The 23,239-nt window shown below is 42.5% G+C and overlaps 1 protein-coding gene across 1 annotated transcript in view; it reads left to right on the top strand.

The window, feature by feature from the left end:
• Positions 1-23,239, top strand: part of ROCK1 (Rho associated coiled-coil containing protein kinase 1) — a 1,092,122-nt gene that overhangs the window by 1,029,782 nt on the left and 39,101 nt on the right. The window contains exons 29-30 of the mRNA XM_053714968.1: positions 1,617-1,705; positions 7,516-7,594. Coding sequence (XP_053570943.1) covers positions 1,617-1,705; positions 7,516-7,594 — 168 coding nt within the window. The remainder of the gene's footprint in view (positions 1-1,616; positions 1,706-7,515; positions 7,595-23,239) is intronic.

The raw sequence follows: 23,239 nt of genomic DNA, 5'->3' as shown, positions 1-23,239 counted from the left end.
GTTAAGAACTATTTAATAGTTACCTAGTTAAAATAATTACAAATTTACCTGTAAAATAAATCCTAACCTAAGTTACAATTAAACCTAACACTACACTATCAATAAATGAATTAAATACAATACCTACAAATAACTACAATTAAATAAACTAACTAAAGTACAAAAAATAAAAAAGAACTAAGTTACAAAAAATAAAAAAATATTTACAAACATAAGAAAAATATTACAACAATTTTAAACTAATTACACCTACTCTAAGCCCCCTAATAAAATAACAAAGCCCCCCAAAATAAAAAAATGCCCTACCCTATTCTAAATTACAAAAGTTCAAAGCTCTTTTACCTTACCAGCCCTTAAAAGGACCTTTTGTGTGGCATGCCCCAAAGAATTCAGCTCTTTTGCCTGTAAAAAAAAACATACAATACCCAAGCCCCCCAACATTACAACCCACCACCCACATACCCCTAATCTAACCCAAACCCCCCTTAAATAAACCTAACACTAAGCCCCTGAAGATCTTCCTACCTTATCTTCACCTCGCCGGGTATCACACCGATCGGTCCTGGCTCCAAAATCTTCATCCAACCCAAGCGGGGGCTGGCGATCCATAGTCCTGCGGCTGAAGAGGTCCAGAAGAGGCTCCAAAGTCTTCATCCTATCCGGGAAGAAGAGGCGATCCAGACCGGCAACCATCTTGATCCAAGCGGCATCTTCTATCTTCATCCGATGAGGAACGGCTCCATCGTGAAGACCTCCAGCGCGGACCAATCTTCTTCCTCCGACGTCCAACTGAAGAATGACGGTTCCTTTAAGGGACGTCATCCAAGATGGCGTCCCTCGAATTCCGATTGGCTGATAGGATTCTATCAGCCAATCGGAATTAAGGTAGGAAAATTCTGATTGGCTGATGGAATCAGCCAATCAGAATCAAGTTCAATCCGATTGGCTGATCCAATCAGCCAATCAGATTGAGCTCGCATTCTATTGGCTGTTCCGATCAGCCAATAGAATGCGAGCTCAATCTGATTGGCTGATCGGATCAGCCAATCGGATTGAACTTGATTCTGATTATTGTTTAGGCAGTTCAGGGCCCTTCCTTTCAGCCACTGCATGCTGTTGTCATCATTTAGTTGGCATCTTCCTTTACAAAAAGATAATCAGAACTCCATATTTTGTTTTCTAAATCTCCTTTTTTTTACAAAACTGTAGCTTACCTCATTACTTGTCAGGTCACTGTAAACAAGTACTGAGTGTCTGTTTGGGTGTCTGTGTCTGAGTGTGTTTCTTTGCGTGTCTGCTAGAGTGTCTATATGTGAATCCTTATGTGTGAGAGTGTGTTTCAGTGTATGAGTGTGCCTCTGTGTGTGTATGTTATTACCTTTACAACATTTCCAAGTTTAAATAGACACTTAAGAATATAGTGCATATACTGTATGTTTTAGTCACTTGGTCAAAAATTGCGCATGTCAAAGGAGGGGTGGGGCCTGATCAATGCTTGTCGGGCCCCAAAATTTCTAGTGGCGGCCCTGCTCACCACATATGCTTGGCTTTTTGTGTTTCTTTAAAACCTTTACGTTTATGTTTTTATTCTTATACTGACTTTTTTCTCCCCATAGTATGTTGTGGTTAGCAGTAAAAAGATCTTGTTCTACAATGATGAACTGACTAAAGAACAGTCCAATCCATCCATGGTACTAGATATAGAGTAAGTTTTATGGCATTTTTTGTATTTATGTATATATTTTATTGTACTTTTCATATAGTATATAGAAATTTGTATTATCAGACAGTTGGTCATCTACATCCAGAGAGGGCTGTAGCATATTCCATAGCAAATTATCCCAACTTCAGTCTTCAAGACCCATATTTGCAGAATGGCTTAAATTGAAGGGACACTAAACCCAAATTTCCTTCCTAAGATAGGGAGAGTCCACGGCTTCATTCCTTACTGTTGGGAAATACAACACCTAGCCACCAGGAGGAGGCAAAGACACCCCAGCCAAAGCCTTAAATATCCCTCCCACTTACTCATTACCCTAGTCATTCTTTGCCTTTCGTCACGTTAGGAGGTGGCAGAGAAGTGTCAGGAGATTCAGAGAGTCCTGAAAAAGGGTATCTGCCCTTCGAGATAGGACTGGAGTTTTAAGTAGTCATGTCAACCTCACAGTGAGAGTATTGATGAAAGTTAGAGTCTGGAGATGCAGGGAAACCATCCAGACTACTGTTAACACCTCCTAAGCAATCAGTGTTGACAAGTTTCACTTCCGCCTGCTTTCTCTCACTCAAATCCATGTCAGGAGCGCTGCTATAAGACTGTCACACTTGAGAGGCTGTGTTCTGTCCCACAGCATGGATTCTGGAGGTAAGATTGTTTCAATTTTTACACCTAAAACGCTATAACAGTGTCACAGTGTGGCTCCTTTGTACCTTGATAGGATCCAGGGTTAATATCCTCTGAAGAGGGTTTATTGAACAGTTTGGGTTAATTAATCAGTGTATTTTTATTTACATGCTGCTTTGTGTGATTTTTTTCATGGGCTGATAGACTGTGTGTTTTTGGCTGGAACAAACAGGTTTCACTTTTAAGTTTCACTTTCGTTTTTAAAAGTGTTGCACAGCTCCTATAACTTGCTGTACTTGTAATAACAGTGTGGTCTATGTTCATTTCCTCCATTCTGGCTGAGACTTGAACCTGAGGAGAGCGTTTCCTCTGTTAACTGTCTGGGTCTAGGAGGTGGTGAGTACCCCAGCCATTGGGAGTATAAAGGTGCAGTTTTCTATAATAAAACGTCTGTGGGTATAACGTGAGCTATGGAAGACTCTGACATGTTAGAAGGTACTCCTTCTGTACTAAATCATACCTGTTTATATTGTGAGGAGGTTGTGGTTTTCCTGCCCACTCAATTATTTTCCACATGCCTATAAAGTCTAAGAAGGGAGACAAGCCTGCTAAGGCTCTTAGTCCCTCTGAGCCGTTTACATCTCAGGACTCGGCGTCCCGTGAGATTACTACCCTTGCTACAGTACCCACTCCACATGCAGTTCTCCGTAGCACATCTAATCCTCCATCCGGAGGGGGCCTTCTTCCTGCGGACTTTGCCGCACAGTTACAAACGGCTGTGTCTGCGGCCCTCAGTGCATTTACCTCTCTCTAACAAATGCAAGAAAAATGTTAAACATAGCTCTCCTGACCTGGAGTCATCTAAATATTTATCAGATTTTGCTATTATGTCCCAGTTATCCGATGATGAGTTAACCTCTATAGCTTCAGAGGGCGAACTTTCTGGGTCGGAGTCCTTAGCGTCTAAGCCTCCTGCAGAGGAACCATCCTTTAGATTTAAAATTGAGCACTTGCGTTTTTTATTAAAGGAGGTTCTGTCTAAGTTAGAGGTTCCAGAGGCTGCGCTACCTGAAGAACCTATGATACCTAAGTTAGACAGAGTTTACGAAGACAGAAAAGTGCCTTTGACTTTTCCTGTGCCGGTTAAGATGGCAAACATTATTAAGAACGAATGGGAAAGAATTGGTTCTTCCTTTTCCCCCTCGTTTACTTTTAAAAAGTTGTTCCCGGTCCCGGACTCTCATCTGGATTTGTAGGGTGGATGGTGCTATCTCTACGCTTGCTAAACGTACTACTATACCTCTTGAGGATAGTTCTTCATTCATAGAGCCAATGGATAAGAAAATGGAAACCTTTCTGAGAAAGATGTTTCAACATACAGGTTTTTTGTTTCAACCGGCGGCTGCCGGAGCAGCTACCTACTGGTGCGACTCTTTGTCTATTTCTACGGTTACCAGAGGCAAGGGTGCCTTCCTAAAACAAGATAAGAAGAACAAGTCTAAGGGACGACAATCTTCTAATTTTCGTTCTGACAAATTCCAACAACAACAATCCTCATAGCCCGAGCAACCCAAGATTACTTGGAAGTCAACTCCGTCCTGGAATAAATCCAAGCAGAATAACAAGCCCGCCAAAAACAAATCTGCATAAAGGGGTGGCCCCCGATCCTGGATCGGATTGTGTAGGGGGCAGACGGTCTCTTTTTTTCAGACGCCTGGTTCAAGGACGTACAGGATCCATGGATCCTGGAGGTGGTATCACAGGGATACAAGATAGGCTTCAAACCTCATCCGCCAAGGGGCAGATTCCTTCTCTTGAATCTGTCTACCAGATCAGAAAAGAGTGCTGCCTTTCTAGGGTGCTTCGGGATCTATCCTCCTTAGGAGGAGTTGTCCCATGTATGGAGGTGATTGGTCTCATGGTGTCCTGCGTGGACATCATTCCTTTTGCCAGGTTCCGTCTCAGATCTTTACAACTATGCATGCTGAGGGAATGGAATGCCGATCATTCAGATCTGTCTCAACATATTGTATTAGACAGCCGGTCGAGAGAATCGCTCTCTTGGTGGCTCTGTCCAGATTATCTGTCCCGAGGGACATGCTTCTTAAGACCATCCTGGGAAATTGTGACTACGGACGCAAGCCTATCCAGATGGGGATATGTTTGGGGTGCCAGGATGGCACAGGGGTTGTGGACTCAGGAGTCGTCCTCCCTCCCGATGAATATTTTGGAAATACGGGCAATTTTCAAGGCTTTGAATGCTTGGCTTCTTCTGGGTTCAACCATCAGGGGAGAACGAGAAATTCCTTGGCGAATTCTGGAGTGGGTGGAGGCCCACAGCTGTTCGCTGTCAGCAATCCACATTCCATGGACTGGAACTGGGAGGCAGATTTTCTCAGCAGGCAATCCTTCCATCCAGGGGAATAGTCTCTCCATCCCGAGGTGTTTGCAGAGATATGCAGCAAGTGGGGGACACCGGAGATAGATCTCATGGTGTCCCGTCAAAATACCAAGCTACCCAGGTACCGGTCGAGGTATGAGGCATCACCAAGCGGATCTAATAGATGCACTAGCAGTGCCCTGGAGGTTCAAACTCCTATATCTTTTTCATCCATTAACGCTTCTTCCTCGAGTGGTGGCCCGTATCAAGCAAGAGCAGGTTTCAGTAATCCTGATTGCTCCATCGTGGCCGCAAAGGTTGTGATTCGCGGATCTAGTGGGGATGTCCTGATACAAGGTCCATTTTTTCATCAAAATCTAGATTCTCTGAGGCTGACTGCGTAGAGATTGAACGCTTAGTCTTAGCCAAGAGAGGTTTCTCTGAGAGTGTCATTGATACTCTTATTCAAGCTCGTAAACCAGTTACTCGGCGTATCTACCACAAGGTGTGGAGGACCTACTTATTCTGGTGTGAAGTGCGCGGTTTTTCCTGGCACAGAGTTAAGGTTGCCAGGATATTATCTTTTCTGCTAGTTCCCTGAGGGGACAGATTTCGGCCCTGTTGGTTTTATTGCACAAGAGACTGGCTGAGCTTCCAGACATGCAGTCCTTTGTTAAGGCTCTGATTAGGATCAGACCTGTGTTTAGATCTGGGGCTCCTTGGAGCCTAAATCTTGTTCTTCGGTTTTTGCAACAGGTTCCGTTTGAGCCTCTGCATTCCGTTGACATTAAATTGTTATCTTGGAAGGTTCTCTTTTTATTGGCTATTGCCTCTGCGTGCAGAGTTTCTGAGATCTTTGCTTTGCAATGTGAGCCCCCTTATCTGATTTTTCATGCAGATAAGGCAGTTTTACTTGCTAAATTAAGTTTTCTTCCTAAGGTTGTGTCAGATCTCATCAATCAAGAGATTGTAGTTCCTTCCTTGTGTCCTAATCCTTCATCGAAGGAATGCTTACTTCACAATTTGGATGTTGTTCGCGCCTTGAAGTTCTATCTTCAGGCTTCTAAGGAGTTTAGACAATCTTCCTCTTTGTTGTCTATTCAGGGAAGCGTAAAGGGCAGAAGGCTACTTCGACTTCCCTATATTTTTGGTTAAGGAGTGTCATCCAGTGGCTTTCTCTTGGGCTTTTAAGAACGAAGCCTCTATGGATCAGATTTGTAAGGCGGTTACCTGGTCCGCCTTACATACTTTTTCAAAATTTTACAAGTTTGATGTTTTTGTTTCGGCTGAAGCAGCTTTTGGGAGAAAAGTTTTGCAGGCTGTGGTGCCCTCAGAATAGGGTCCGCCTCTTCCTTTTTGTTCCCTCCCGTTATTCATTCAGTGTCCTCTGGAGCTTGGGTATAGTTTTCCCAACAGTAAGGAATTAAGTTGTGGACTCTCCCTATCTTAGGAAGGAAAACATAATTTATGCTTACCAGATAAATTCTTATGGATAGGGTAAGTCCATGGCCCCTGACTGTTTTTTTCTTGTCTATGAGTGGTCCCCTATTATTTATTTTATTCTTCTGGGACCACTTATACCCTAAGGTTTCTCCTACTTTTCCTTGTTCCCTCGGCAGAATGACTGGGGTAATGAGGAAGTGGGAGGGATATTTAAACCTTTGGCTGGGGTGTCTTTGCCTCCTCCTGGTGGCCAGGTGTTGTATTTCCCAACAGTAAGGAATGAAGCCGTGAACTCTCCCTGTCCGGAAGGAAAGGAATTTATCTGGTAAGCATAAATTATGTTTTTTTCTTAAATCATTCAGAAAGAGCCTTCAATTTTAAGCAACTTTCTAATTTACTCCTATTATCAATTTTTATTTGTTCTCTTGCTATCTTTATTTAAACAGCAGGGAATGTAAGGCGTAAGAGCCGGCCCATTTTTGGTTGAGAACCTGGGTTATGCTTGCTTATTGGTTTGTTAAATGTAGCCACCAATAAGCAAGCACTATCCAGGGTGCTGAACCTAAAATGGGCTGGCTTCTAATTTTTAAATTCCTGCTTTTTAAATAAAGATAGCAAGAAAACGAAGAAACATTGATAGTAGCAGGAAATTAGAAAGTTGCTCAAAATTGCATACCCTATATGAATCATTAAAGAAAAAAATTGGGTTTAGTATGCCTTTAAGTGCTAATGTTATTACAGTATTAACCAATCATTACTTGTTCTTGTTAATAGTACTCCTAAACCTGGGTAAGTGCTGCAGCCTTCAATTCCCATGTAGACTTGCTGCCTTTTAATGGACATGACCTCTATGAGCAGGCTATTCTGATGCATTTTTTATTTTCTTGTGGAGTATTCGTTAGAGGGTTAGATTAAGATTTTCATTTTATTGAACAATAAAATCTTGAGTTCTCTATCTTGGCTAACCCTAGTATCAATCTTCAACAAAAAGGCTGTTCCCATCTACAAGGGGTGCAGACAGACAGGAACCCATTGCCTAGCATCTAGGGTATCACTATATATAATACACTTCAAAAATGTTATTTGCTTTCAAAGACAATCTACCCAGAAGACTGCACATCTCACCATAAGTAATTAATTTAACTTTAAATTATTAGAAAAATACCTAGAAATTTGAATACTTTTAGGTTTAAAAATAATTATTACTATAAAACTCCAAAAATCTAATAATGAAAATACACACACTATATTCCTAGTCTTTTTGCCTATTCTTAAGATCAAATGAACTAGCTACATTTATAGCTACAGTATATACATTTTTCTCAACTTAATGGAATCTTCTTACTTCTAGTAAACTTTTCCATGTCCGACCTGTTACCCAAGGGGATGTGTATCGTGCAAATTCTGAAGAAATACCTAGGATATTTCAGGTAAATGTCTAATTTTAACATAATGTTTATCATGAATGTTTGCTTTGTAACATAATAATGTAAAACTAGACTGTAATCTCTCTTGGCTGTTTTTCACTATATTGGGCAAGTGTTCAGTTAAAAACAAAAATCTTCTTAAAATGAAGCAAGCTGTGGAAAAAAATGTGAGTTCACTGTTCCTTACTTTCAAGAGAAATTTAACTACAAATTAGTGAGGAGGAGAGTGAAGATGCACTATTTTGCTCCAAAAGTTAGTCCCTGGCGTTTCCAGTGCAGCATTAGTCCCAAAAGAAAAAAATATATCCTTTTATTGTATGAATTTGTTGGGGGTTTGTTTGTTTGTTTTACTTTTTAAAGACATATTTTTCCATTAATAGAGACAGTGTCCAATTTTTCTAAATGCCTTTTTGGGACTTCAGTTTTACAATGTGCCAATTATTCTGTGTTCCCCTTAGGGGTTTAACCCTTTCTGTGCCTTTTATAGGGCCAGATTTATTAACGGGTGGGAACTCCGTTGGGTGCAGGTTCGCATAAGAGAACGTGTAGCCGTGATTTAAGAAGCAGTGGTCATCAGACGGCAATGATGTGCGCCCCTCTCCGCCTTTCTTATATCTCTCTCATTCTGTATTTCTATGTTGCTATCTACCTGCCTATATTTGCCTATCCTTACTATATACTATGGAGCAAACTAGTACAGCTCACATCTCAGGACATCGTGCTGACCCTTTGTAAGGGTGATCTACCAATAATTTAAAGGGACATGAAACCCAAAATCTATTTTTCATGATTCGGATATAGAATGCAATTTTAAACAACTTTCTAATTTACTTGTTGAAAATCAGGGAGGAAAGCTCAGGATCCTGCACATGCTACAGCACTATATGGCAGCAGTTTTGGAAGAATGTTATACGTTTGCAAGAGCACTAGATGGCATCCGAGAGATACTCCAGATGTGCATGCTCACTACCTAGGTATCATTTTAACAGAGAATACCAGGAGAATTAAATAAATATTAAAATAGAAGTAAATTGGAAACTTATAAAATTGTATACTCTGAATAAAACATAGATTATAGGGTTTCATATCCCTTTAAACCACCATGCAATCTCATCCATGACAGTAAAAAGTGCTGCCATTCAGTGCTCTTGCAAATGCATAACATTCGTGCAAAACTGCTGCCATATAGTGCTGCAGACATGTGGACATTCCTGAGCTTTTAAGGGTCCTCTTTCTGAGCCTATGGATGGTCTTGACATTCAGTTTTTGTCTTGGAAGGTTTTGTTCCTCTTTGCAATTTCTTTAGTCAGGAGAGTGTCTTTATCCTGTGATCCTTCTTACTTGATTTCTTTTATCAGATGGTGAGAGTCCACGAGTCATTAGGTGTTTCCCTCCTGAACACTAAGAGAATACAAGACACCCCAAGACACTAGAGCTTTAAATCCATCCCACTTTCCATGATCATTAGTCATTTTAATTTTCCTCCTTAATGAGATGAGCGTGAAGTGCAGGTCTACTCGTCCTTGAAAGCGGATCCTCTAACCAGTCTGAAGCCCAGTTCTTCTTCACAGTAACCTGTCATTCAGAAGAGTAGCAAAAATTTATTTTCTCAGCAGGGAATGTCACAGACCTTCCTGGTAAAACATAGACTTGTGGGGATGCTTCCGGGCGGCGGCCATGATGGCTGCTTATTTCAGTAGCTGAAGAGTTGAGCATATCTATCCACTGCATATCGCTTAACTATGGCTCCATCTGGGATTAAATTACACTTATTCTTCAATAGCAACATTTGCTGAACAGTTTGGTCTAAAATGTGATGCCACCTTCTGCCCTGAAGTACTGGAACGGTGAGGTACGCAGTGGAGGCCTAGAAGCAGGCCTGGCCTACACCTAACCCCCCCGGTTATCCGGGTATAGCAGCTTTGAAAGCTGTCCTTTCCCCTCCCTACTTAACAGTTCAGAAACCTCCGAGGATACATTTTCATACCCTTCATTTTTTACACCGCCATCAGCAGCATGGCACTAAAGTGGCAGCACCTTGAGGACACAATTGTTAACCTATTGGATATGCACTACCGGCATATGTCTGATCTCATTACAGACAGCTTTGGGGCACTAGCACAGATGTGTACTGCCGTTAGAGAGAAACGGATGCTTACAGCTATTTCATCAGAACTAAAACCTATCAGACGACCTGCAGCGTGTCCCATTCTAACATCTAGGCAGGATGATAAATCGCCCGAAATCATGACTGACTTAGTGGGTGCAGGCTGCTTATTATCCCAGGCGATGGACTCCACAATTGCAGAGGTTGGCGGGGATAACATTAAGCCTGAACATACTTATGGCTCTGGGGTCCGACGACGGCCCTTGGTGGGGAGACTCATATTGAGCGAAGCTTACAGTATTGAAAACTGTTTGGGAGCTCCTGAGAGGAAACGCGGTGCCCCTATACAGATTAAGATAGTTCTAGAGACACCGGGAAGAGCGGCGAGTAAGCATGGAAAAAAGTTGCTGCAATGCTCCGCTTGCCTTTGCGATGTGCTGGATGGGAACGCATGTCTTACCAAGCAGCCCGACACCACAGTTCTTGGTGATCAGCTGATGCCCCTCTGAGGGCTGCGAGTGGCTTTGACCGGCTGGAGGTTTGAACTGCCGCTGTGGGATCTTAAAAGGTGCGCGTGGAAAAGCAGGCCCCTTACCTTCCATCTGCGGCTCCGCATGTTGGAGCGATCAGGAGTGGGCTGAATGTGTCCTGGCTTCAGGGATGGACTGATGCCTGTCTTGCAAGGCTGGATCTTAGGTAGAACTCTCATAACCGTCAGCAAGTACACGCCGCACAGTCCTCTTCTTTTTGGGTCACAACCCCTGATCACTAACAACGCAGATGCAATAAAGAGGGCTGGCATCGGATAAAAAGTTATATCTTGTCCCACACTGCTCTCTCCGGCTTGGATGCAAGACAGCTGGATTGACCGATACTTTAACTCACACGCTGCACTTCCTTTAAGGTGCAATAAACACGTCTAATTCCTGTCAATAATATGTTTGGGGTCACTTCACTAAGCCCTTTGATGGTCGCCTTTATTTCACAGTATTCCTTATGGACATAAATGTGTATTTATCATTGAGAATAGAAAAGCTACGCATAAGCTCTACTAGCCCTGTTAGGATGTATGTTCTTTCTCCCCTTTGACTTAACACATGATATTTTTATGGACATTAATGTACTATACAATGTGATGCCAGGCAAACTTGTAATGCAGATATAATACTCTATATGGTACAGGCCATGGCTATACATCCTGCTTTCACGTATGTGTATAGAGGCATATATAGATCTACATCCGTTACTGTGACACACTAATTGATAAGATATGTTATATGGTATAGTCATTGATTGTCCCTTCCACACAGAGTAACTTATAGGACATCAGCTCTATCTAGCCAAGATCTATAGGGAGGCACAGGGGAGTGAATTCTGCAAATTAAACATGTATATATACTATATTGCACTCTCTCATAACCCAGATATTTTATTAGTGGGATTTAAGGATGAGTCTATACTCTGTGCTAACTGGTTAGTTGAGACTATCATAGTGGATGGGTGCGCTGCCTGCGGCCGAGGTAATACACCCTGATCCCTCTTCAAGATCAAGTACATTACTAATTGGCGATTGTTGTTGGCATGCCAGGAAACTCCATATGTTGATTTTATTTATCCTTCTATAACTATAAGTTGATGTAATGGTATATAGTGGCCTAGAATTCTTGTAATTACATTGCTCAATGCCATTAGAATGACGCCACTCTTTTAAAATAAATACAGCATCTTCCTGTCTGCATAATGGAGATTTTAGACCACTTATAGCTCATGTGGCCCTTATGTTACTCCCTATTAGAGGGTTCTCTCAACATCCCTGTTGCCATATATGATTTTTCTGACTAGCTATTTTTGAAGCTTGTTGTTAGTGCATTATGTTTCACTTTATTTTGATGTTTTCATATATATTTGTGTTCACTATTTGTTAGTGTTTAACGTTCTCTCTAACATACCTAGGTCCAGCAGTGACTCATTTAAATGTTATACTTCCTCCTCCCTACTATAAGCATACCACTAGGTTCAAGAGTGGCCTTTAGAGTCTTTGGAGGAATTCAGCATAGAACATGTTATAAAAATGGAGGATTGAATTGTATATCTTTTTATCCATTGTTATTACTTATGCTTACACCAATAGCTATTGTTAAACCAGAGAGAGTGCCATTTATGCTTTTTGAAAATCTTTAAGTGGGATATTGCAGTGCTTTCTAGACTTTACATTTCCATAAGCTATTTAGCCTGCTATATTTTTCTTTGTTTTATTATTTTTACTTATTCAGGTCCAAGAGTGACCATGTTGAACATTAGAGCACCTCCCTGAGTCTTTTAATATGTATGGGCCCATGAGTGGCCCCTTTAAATAATGGAGGTGCAATCATTTATTCTCTATATAATTAAACAGAAAATGTGAGGTTTATTTTTAGTACCACCTGCATACCTGTGTAGCAACAGATATGATTGTGCATTGTGTCAATACAATTTCTATGTTTGTTTCTTTCTATTTTATTTATTTCTGTATGTGATTTTTGTACTTCAATATGCTTGTTATTGCACATTTCTAACCTCAATAAAAATTTATTTAAAAAAAAAAATAAAGAAGAAAAATCTGAAAAAAAAAAAAAAACATAGACTTGTCCGCCAATCCCCTGGGTTGTAGATGCTTTTACTAATTTAGAACCTTGGCATTTGTATTGCACTACATAAGATGGGCTAATCTACTGGAAGCAAGTTACTGCAGCTGAAAGGTAAGCACATGAACCTTTATTGCTCAACGGGTATTCACATAGTCTGGGGGTATATATTTGTACACTATACACCTTTTACTAGCAGTTTATAGCACTTTTTAAAAACTTAGTTACTGTTGCTTTAAATTTATCACTGTCGGCTAAGTGCACTCAAAAATTGCTTCTGATCTGACCACAGTATGTTTTCCTTTACCTGCATTAAATATCTACTTGTTACCTTTAGGTTCTTGTCTTTTAGCATTCACCGGTAGCACAGGTCTGCTAAGGGTTGACTGTGTTAGCATGCTTTTTAGAGCACCTTTTCTGTTATTTAATCCTTTCCTGTTCCTGTGTTGCTGTAGCATTCTCAGGCTTTCATGACTGTTGAAGGTGGTAAAGCACTCTGATCATTATCAGTGCTTGGCTTTAGGTTTGGAGTACAAATTTTACTTAATCCTTTATGCGCTATTATTTGCTTTGTAAGCCTTTCAACAGTGTTTGCAGTTTTTCAGAACTTACTTGATAGCACCTTATGATTATTGTTACTGTTTCCCTCTTGAGGGTTAATCAGTTTTACATTGTGCATTTTCTTCCCTTCGGGGTTAACTATTTGTGTGCTTTATACTACTTATTTGCTTCAGTCTATCTCTGATACTTAAGCTATTTTCTTTCTGGTACTATGGAGCAAACTGGTGCAGCTTAGGCCTCTGATCTGTCAGCTGATCATCTATAAGGGAGACCCTCTGATACTTTAACCCCCTTCTAGTTTGTATTTGCTTTGTAAGGTATCTCAGGTGTGTGTCTCTGCTCAGCTTTGTATCTCATGTGTGTCTATTGACAATCCTTAACAGGGTTTTACTGCACTTTAGAGAGTGCAAGGGGTTTTACCCTATCAAGTTGCTTCCAGAGGAGTTCATATGAACTTTCTCCAATACTTAAGGATTATTTTTGCTCTGTTAGTGAGGTTTTAGCTTGCTTGCCTACAGCTGTTAAGCCCAGATGTTTGCAAGAATTTGAAGGTGGTCCTTCTTTGGATTTTAGCTCATCAGGGACTCCCCTTAGGAGCGGCCCCTCTAAGTTACCCATTGAGGACAGGGGCGTCTCTGACTTTGAGGACTCTTATTCTGAGGACAGTCTCTGAGCCTCAGGGCCCTGCTGCTGTGGAAGAGGATGTGTCCTATAATTTCAGGCTTGAGCATATTCATGCTTTATTGTGGGTAGTTTTAATTTGCTTTAGAGGTAGAGGATTGTCCTGCTACAATCTACAACCTGTTTAGAGGATTGATAGATCATTAAGGCAGCTCCTAAGCAGCCTTCTTCTTACCTGTGCCTGATTAAGTTTCTGAACTAATTTCTAAAGAATGGCAGAATTCCTTTGGAGGATAGTTCCTTTTTGAAGGATCCTTTAGATAGAAAAATGTATGGTTTTTATAGGTGATCATTTCAGCTTGCTGGTATTATGTTTGGACCTGCTTTCAGTGTAGCCCGTAACGCTTCTGACAATGCTGTTTGATGTGAAAGCCTTAAAAGAACTTGTTTCTGGGGAAAACACTTTAATGTGATCCTGAATCTCATCCAATCTGCTGAGAACAGCAAATCCCTTTATTTGTAATGCAGCACTGGAAACCGTTGGCATTCATTGTAAGAATGTGTCTGATATGGTATCTAAGAGAAGACTGCTTTCTCTCCCTTTTCCATCTTAATGGGAGGAGAGCCCACTGCTTCATTTATTACTTGTGGGAAATAAGAACCTGGCCACCAGGAGGAGGCAAATACACCCCAGCCAAAGGCTTAAATCCCTCCCCACTCCCCTCATCCCCCAGTCATTCTTTGCCTTTCGTCACAGGAGGTTGGCAGAGAAGTGTCAGAAGATTTGGAGTAGTCTCTTATGGAGGGTATTACTCTTTGAAATGGGACTGGAGTTTTAAGTAATCTTGTCAGCCTCTTAGTGAGAGCATGGATGAAAGTTAGAGTCCGGAGATGCAGGAGAGTGTCGTCTCTGCGAAACCATCCTGACTCATGTTAACAGCTCCTTGGCAATCAGCGTTGACGAGTTTCACTGCCTGCCTTTATTCACTCAAGTCCATGTCAGGAGCGATGCTACTAACCTGTCACACTTTAAGGGCTGTGTTCCTGTTCCACAGCATAGATTCTGGTAAGATCGTTTCATTTATACTCATATGATAATGCAAGAAGACAGGGTCACAGAGTGTCTCCTTTTATCTGTATAGAATCAAGGGTTAATATCCCTGGAAAGGGAATTATTGAACAGGGGGGGATTTATGCATAATATCTTTGTGTTAATGCTACGTCATGTGTGAGATGAGGCTCTGGCAATGTGTGAACAGTCAGATGAAGATCAGCGAGGCCTGTTTTTTCGCGCATTTTCTCTATAGTGCAGGGGCGATCCTGCATGGCACTCCATGTGACCGGATGTGGCCTCTTCAACTTCCTCTTTCCTGATCGGCATTTGCGGTAGACATAACTGTTTCTCTGTGGTCCGGGTCATAGGAGGTGGTGAGCGCCCCGGCCATTGGTGTATAAAGGTGCCATTTAATCTATCTCATCTCAGTCCGTATTAAAGGCGCAAGCTATGGAGGACTCTGATATGTTAGAGGATACTCCCTCTTTAATCAAATCTAATACCTGTGTTTATTGTGAGGAAGTACAGGTTGATCCGTATGCTCAACTGTGTTCCACATGCTTTGATAAGATTGCAATATCTAAAATGAATAAGATATTTAGTACTACTGAGCCGTCCACCTCTAAAGGGTTCTCCATCCCGCGAGGTGCATTCCCAACATTCATCTCATATTACACATGTAGTTCCCCAGATCCCTATTAATCCTCCCGCGGGAGGGGCCTCATGGCCGCCAGATTTTGCTGCCCAGTTGCAAGAGGCGGTTTCTGCATCCTTCAATGCCCTACCTCGCCCTGCGAAGCGCAAGCAAAGGGAAAGAAATAGCCTTCCATCCCAGGGGTCATCTACTCCGTTGGATGTCTCTGAGAGATTATCCGATGAGGAGGACATCTCCGACTCGTCAGAGGGCGCGCTCTCTGGGACGGAATTAGTGTCTTCTAAACCTCCGGCTTCGGAGGAGCCAAATTTCAAGTTTAAGATGGAGCATTTGCACTTTTTACTGAAAGAAGTGCTTGCTACGTTGGAGGTTCCGGAACCGAAGCTTCAGGAAGAACCTAGATAGGAAGCTAGATAGGGTTTACAAGGACAGGGTGGTGCCCCAGACCTTCCCAGTTCCCGTAAAGATGGCTACGATTATTAAGAATGAGTGGGAGTAACTTGGCTCGTCCTTTTCTCCTTCTACTTCTTTTAAAAAGCTGTTCCCCGTTCCGGACTCTCAGTTTGAGCTATGGGGGCCATTCCTAAGGTGGATGGAGCTATCCACGCTCGCCAAGCATACGACTATTCCCCTCGAGGATAGTTCGTCGTTCAAAGAGCCCATGGATAAGAAGTTGGAATCCATGTTGAAAAAGATGTTCCAACTCACAGGGTTTGTTTCGCAGCGATTGATGCGGTGGCTGGAGCGGCTACCTATTGGTGTGATGCGCTGTCAGCTATGGTCGAGGTGGAGACTCCCCTCGAGGAGATACAGGAAAATATTAAGGCCTTAAGGGTAGCTAACTCTTTTATTTGTGAAGCAAAACATCAGGTTTCTCTTTTTCTAGCCCACAGGGCTCTATGGTTAAAGTCATGGTCTGCTGACATGACTTCTAAGTCTAGATTTACTATCTTTTCCGTTTCAGGGGAAAGTTCTTTTTGGTCCAGGCCTGGACTCTATCATATCCACGTTCATGGGAGGAGAGGGTGCTTTCCTTCCGCATGATAAGAAGCCTAAGGGCTCTACTTTTCGTCCTTTTCATTCGGACAAGTTTCAACGCCAGCAGCCTGCTGCGAAAACCCAGCAGTTCAAGGGATCTTGGAAGCCAGCTCAATCTTGGAACAAGTCCAAGCAGAGCAAGAAGCCCGCCGAGACAAAGTCGGCATGAAGGGGCGGCCCCCGATCCGTCGTTGGATCACGTAGGGGGCAGACTATCTCTGTTCGCAGAGGCTTGGATGAAAGACGTCCAGGATCCTTTGGTTCTGGAGGTTATCACCCAGGGTTACAGGATAGGGTTCAGGACTCATCCACCCAGGGGCAGAGTCCTCCTGTCAAACCTATCCTCAAGACCAGAGAAGAGAGAATCCTTTCTAGAGTGCGTGAGGGATCTCTCATCTCTCGGAGTAATCATTCCAGTACCTCTAGCAGAAAGGGGTCTAGGGTACTATTCAAACCTTTTCATGGTCCCAAAGAAGGAGGGCATGTTTTGCCCAATTCTGGACCTAAAGTGCCTAAACAAGTTTGTCAGTTCCATCGTTAAAAATTGAGATGATCAGATCGATCCTGCTCCTAGTTCAAGAGAGACAATTTATGATGACAATAGACTTGAAGGAGGCCTACATTCACGTGCCAATCCACATGGACCACGTCAGGTTCCTAAGATTCACAATTTATGGAACAACAACTCCAGTTTGAGGCCCTACCGTTCGGTCTGGCGACTGCCCCAAGAGTCTTTACGAAGGTTCTGGGGCGCTGCTCGCGGTAGCGAGAGCCAGAGGTATTGCAGTGGCTCCTTATCTGGACGATATTCTGGTCCAGGTTCCGTCCTGCAGTCTCGCGGAGGACCATTTTAGGACTCTTCTTCTTCTCCTTCGATCCCATGAATGGAAGATAAACAAAGGAAATAGTTCTCTGGTTCCCAGCAACAGGGTGGAGTTCCTGGGTACGATAATAGATTCCATATCTATGAAGATATTCTTGATAGATTAGAGATGTTCCAAGATTGGGTCCAGCTGTCTTGCCCTTCAGACCTCCTCAAGGCCATCTGTGGCCAGGTGTATGGAGGTGATTGGGCTCATGGTATCCAGCATAGATGTCATTCCATTTGCCAGGTTTCATCTCAGACCTCTTCAGTTATGCATGTTAAGACAATGGAATGGCGATCACTCAGATCTATCCCAACAGATATCTCTGGACAATCGAGTGAGGGAATCCCTCTCTTGGTGGATCTGTCCGGGTCAGCTGGCCCAGGGGACATCAAGTCTATCAGGATGGGGAGCTGTCTGGGGTGCTAGAAGGGCACAGGGCAGGTGGACTCGAGAGGAGTCGACTCTACCAATAAATATTCTGGAACTTCGAGCGACATTCAACGCTCTGAGGGCTTGGCCATACCTGGGGTCTTCCCGATTCATCAGATTCCATTCGGACAACATTACCTCGGTGGCTTACATAAACCATCAGGGGGAAACGAGAAGCTCTCTAGCCATGAGGGAAGTATCTCGGATTATGGAATGGGCAGAGACTCACAATTGTTCGCTCTCGGCGATTCACATTGCGGGTGTGGACAACTGGGAAGCGGACTTTCTCAGCCGACAGTTGTTTCATCTTGGGGGAATGGTCTCTCCATTCCGAGGTGTTTGCGGAGATCTGCAACAGATGGGGGATGCCGGAGATAGACCTCATGGCGTCAAGACTCAACTTCAAGCTACCCAGATACGGGTCGCAGTCCAGGGATCTACAGGCAGAGCCACTTCTTCCTCGAGTGGTGGCCCACATCAAACAGGAGAAAGCTTCGACCATTCTGATTGCTCTGTTGTGGCCACGGAGGACGTGGTTTGCGGATCTGGTGGGGATGTCATCGCCTCCTCCATGGAGGTTACCCTGGCACAGAGATCTGCTGGTTCAGGGTCCCTTCCTGCACCAAAATCTCAATTCTTTGAGGCTGACGGCGTGGAGATTGAACATCTAGTCTTGGCTAAGAGAGGTTTTTCTGAGAGAGTAATTGATACTCTCATCCAGGCCAGGAAACCGGTCATGCGTTGCATCTATCATAAGGTGTGGATGACCTACTTATCCTGGTGCGAGGAACGTGGATATCCCTGGCACTAGGTTAGGGTATACAGGATTCGGGCCTATCTCCAGGATGGACTGGATAAGGGTCTTGCCGCCAGTTCCTTAAGCGGACAGATTTCGGCGTTGTCGGTGCTGTTACACAAGAAGCTAGTGGAGCTTCCTGATATTCAGTCCTTTTTTCAGGCTCTGTCTAGGATCAGACCTGTCTTTAGGAATTTTTCTCCTCATTGGAGTTTAAACTTGGTTATTAAGGTTTTGCTCCGTTTGAGCCTATGCATGCGCTTGACATTAAGATTCTTTCCTGGAAGATTCTATTTCTTCTGGCTATTGCATCAGCTCGCAGGGTCTCTGAGTTAGCCGCCTTGCAATCTGAGCCCCCTTACCTGGTTTTTCACACTGATGAGGCTGTGCTTCACACTGGGTTGGGATTTCTTCCCAAGGTGATGTCAAATCGTAACATCAATCGGGAGATAGTAGTTCCTTCCTTGTGTCCCTAACCCTTCTTCGTCTAAGGAAAGATTACTGCATAACTTGGATGTGGTTCGAGCCTTGAACTTTTAACTTCAGGCCACGAAAGATTTCAGACAGACTTCGTCCTTATTTGTGGTGTATTCAGGGAAGCGTAGGGGGTAGAAGGCCTCTTCCACTTCTCTGTCTTTTTGGTTCAGGAGCATTATCCGTTTGGCCTATGAGACAGTGGGAAATAAGCCTCCTCAGAGGACTACGGCTCACTCAGCTAGAGCTGTGGCCTCTTCTTGGGCCTTTAAGATGGAGGCCTCTGTGGAGCAGATTTGTAAGGCGGCTACTTGGTCCTCCTTACATACTTTTACAAATTTTATGTTTTTGCTTTGGCAGAAGCTGTGTTTGGGAGAAAGATTCTGCAGGCTGTGGTGCCCTCAGTATAGGGTTCCGCCTCCTTTTACCCTCCAGTTTTTTGTTCATTCAGTGTCCTCTAGAGCTTGGGTATTTGTTCCCACAAGTAATGAATGAAGCAGTGGACTCTCTTCCCATTAAGATGGAAAACATAAATTATGCTTACCTGATAATTTAATTTCCATCTGTGGGAGGAGTGTCCACTGCTCACACCTGTATGCGCCGGTGGGTGGACCTAATTTTTTTTTTTTTTTAAACAATTTTTTATTGAGGTAATACAGTATATAAACATTAGGAAGGTTGCAATGTAATTATTGACATAAGCATATGTCTAAACAGTCGCATCTGAGTGATAAAACATATCGCCAATACACAAATGATACATTATAAATAAAACATAATAACATGGAAAAACATATACAGTATCTATGAACACATCCCAGTTGGTAATTACGTTGCATAGAACATTCCCAAAATAAAATTATATAAGTATGGTCAGAATTCTAACTTTGAAATATATACAGTATAAAACCTCAGATTTTGTCCCTGTTGCATATACCTTCCATCTGTTACAAATTGGGCCACTCTTGGACCCCTGACAACCTATGAAGTAAGCAGCAGAAGGCAAAACAAAAGAAAAAACACATATATGAAGGATTTAAGGTTGGGAATACTCATACCAAACAAAGATCAACTTTGCTGACTGATCTAGCTGACCACATAATGTAATTATGAACAATGAAAGAGTCTGTACTACCATCTAATAACAGAAATAAGAATAGAAAGGAAATCGAACCCTGCATTTCAACTCTGTTTAGCCACCATCACTCCTCTATTTTAGATACTACAGAGCAAACATATCTATTGCAGACAGAGGCATTTCTGCTCTGGCTAATGTGCTTGTTACAAAGCTATGGGCCGTTTGGACTCTGCAGATATATACAATCCAAATATGGGAGCAACACTAATAGAACTTATTAGCTCAGTTTAGACTACCAATTAAGTTATGCCAATGTAGGCAGAAGTTACTGAACAGTGCATGTCAATGAGATAATAAGTGTATAGAACACAAATGGAACAAAACTAGTGATCTTTACTTATGGGCAAGTAATAATGCTATCTTAAATAAACAGTCTAATATGTAGAATCCAAATGAGCTGATGCAAAATGACTTTTCTGACATGAATGTAACAGCACTTCTCTAGGCAGGACAAAGCAAGCTACTTAGGTTATAACAAACGTTTGGCTAAAATGCTAAATGGAGATAGAAAAGTTCTGAGACTTTAGAGCTTTGAACACAGCTGTGGACTTCAGGCTTCAGACCATCAAGTCGTCATAAGCAGTTCCATATTGCAAAGCGGTATATTGAAAAGTCCCCGTAGAATGATTTCTAGGAGCTTTCCTGGGCAAATAAAATTTGCGGACTTACCCCACACCCACTCTCCTCATCTTATGTTCAAATAATGTAGTGTGCTGCCGCCAAGAGAGGGGGGAAGCGCAGAAGTCACTTCCAAATACTCCAACTCTGGTTGGGAACTGCTTGCTCCCGATCATGTAGTCCCCATCTGCGTGCCACTTCACATTAAGCTGGGGTAGAGAGCCATAGCTTCCGCTGTATATGATCTCTGTGTAATCTCTCCGGTCCCATAAAGCATTTAAGCTCCGCTCACGAGGGTCGACCGCTTCCTCCGTGGAATGCACCGGGAGCTGAGATGGCTTAGCTGAAGCTTGGAATGGGATAGAAGCAGAGTTAGGCCAAGGTAGTGACCCAGCATTAGTAGTATGGTGCTGCTGCTACAAATGCGACTCTGACTGTATGGGATATTGCGGGAGCTCTCTTTCCTGTACGTCTTCCGGCTTATGTCCCCCTGAGTAGGCCCTAATACTCTGAAGTATCTCTGCTTCATATTTAGTAAATAAGGTCTGCAGTTTAAAGGATATGGTGTCCATAATGCGTTTAGAGTGTTCCATGATAGTCATACGTAGATCAGAATAAGCTGCGATCACTCGAAGATGAAAGCAGGTTAAAAGAATACAGCTGATATTGCTGTTCCTCCTGGTACTGCAGGAAAATGGGGAGGGCGCAATGAAGGCCTAGGCCGTTAGTTAGCCTCCACTACGCACATCATCTATTAAGGTCTTACAGGCTAAGTTTCGTCATGAAAAGTATATCAAATTGCTCCACAATTGTTAAGCTTCCCAGAATATAGTTGTTACACTTAGAAAACAGATCCAAGGAGCGGAAAATAGCGGATTCCCCAGCTCCTGTCATTAGCCTTGAAGAAAAGCAGCCATCTTAGCCGCTGTTCAGACACGCCCCCCTGGTGGACCTAATTTTAATGTTATTCTTCTGCACCATTTATACCCTGATATTTCTCTTACTGTTCCTTGTTCCCTTGGCAGAATGACTGGGGATGAGGGGAGTGGGGGAGGTATCTGTCTCAGAGGATTCTGTTAGATCACAGTACAAGAAAGTCCTTTACTTTGTGGCAGACATACTAGTCCTTGGTTCAGGGAGCCTCCTTTCTTCAACCATTGTGGGATAGTAATCTCCACCGATGCCAGCCTTTAAGATTGGTGGTGAAGTCTAGGGGATCTCTGAGAGCGCTGGGATTTTGGTTAGGTTGCCTATAAATACTTTGGAACTCCATGCAATCTTCAGGGTTCTCCAGAGATGCCCTGACCTCAGACACAAATCTTTTCTTAGATTTCAGTCAGAGTGTGTTGCAGCAGTGGCTTATGTCAATTGTCATGGTGGAACTTGCAGGTTCTTAGCGATGACAGATGTGTTCCGCATCAGTTAGGCAGAACGCCATCATTGCATGATTTCTGCCATCCACATTCCAAGTGTGAACAATTGGTAGGCAGACTTCCTCAGTTGCAAGTCTCTTCACTCAGGGGAATAGTCTCTGAATCAGGAAGTTTTCAACCAAATTGTGAGATGTTGGGGTATTCCAGAGATAGATATCATGGCCTCTCATTTGAATCACAAACTGCCTCAGTATTGTACCAGGTCTCTGGATCCTTGTGCAAATTTGATAGATGCTTTAGTGGTTCCCTGCTCATTCAACATGATTTACATTTTTCCTCCATTTGTGTTGCAGAGTGATAGCCAAAATCAAGCAGGAATAAGCCTCAGCAACTCAGATTGCTCCATCATGGCCTCGGAGGATTCCGTTTGTCAATCTGAATCAGATGTCCTTGTGCCTACCTTGGAGGCTTCCTCTAAGGATCTTCTTCTCGCAAACCCCTATCTTTTATCAAAATATTAAACTGAGACTGAATTAGGAGTTTAATTGTCATGCGGTAAAATGCAGAGTGTTTTTTTCTGGCAAGGTTATTGATACCTTAGTTCAGACTTTGAACCCTGTTACCATATCATAAGGTCTGTAAATCTTTTTTTGCATGGTGTTCTCGCAAAGGTTGTTGTTGGAATTTTTAGAATTCCTAGAGTTCTCAAGTTCTTCCAGTAAGTCCTAGATAAAGGTTTATCAGCCAGTTCTCTGAACGGTCAGATTTCAGCTTTTTCTGTCTTGTTTAAAAAGAAAATTTCTAATATTACTGACTTTCAGGCCTTTGTTCAGCCACTGATTATAATTAAACCACTTCTATATTATATAAAAAAAAAAAGTTATTCAACCAGATTTTCCTCCTACGAATCTTAATCTGGTTTAGAGGGATCCTGAAACTCCTCCTTTAGAGTCTATGTATGGTTTAGACCTTCAGCTTTTATCCTGGAAAGTTATTTTTCTTTTAGCTATTTCTTTTGTTAGAAAGGTTTCAGAGCTTTCATCTTTGTCATGCAAACCTCCTTTCCTGATTTTTCAACAGGATAAGATGTTCTTCGCACCAGCTATTATTTTTTTCTTATGGTAGTATCTTCAGATTCTATAAATCTGGAAATTGTGGTTCCTTCTTTCTGTCCTCCTAAGAATTCTAACGTGAATCTTCTCCTCAATTTGGATATTCTAAGTGCTCTCCAATATTATGTGGAAGCCACAAAATATTTGACTTTCTTCTTCTCTTTGTCTTCATTTTTCTG

The sequence above is a fragment of the Bombina bombina genome, chromosome 5 (genome assembly GCF_027579735.1).
Source record: "Bombina bombina isolate aBomBom1 chromosome 5, aBomBom1.pri, whole genome shotgun sequence".
Lineage (NCBI taxonomy): Eukaryota > Metazoa > Chordata > Amphibia > Anura > Bombinatoridae > Bombina > Bombina bombina.
Note: the sequence above shows the minus strand (reverse complement) of the source record. Positions and strands in the feature narration are given on the sequence as shown.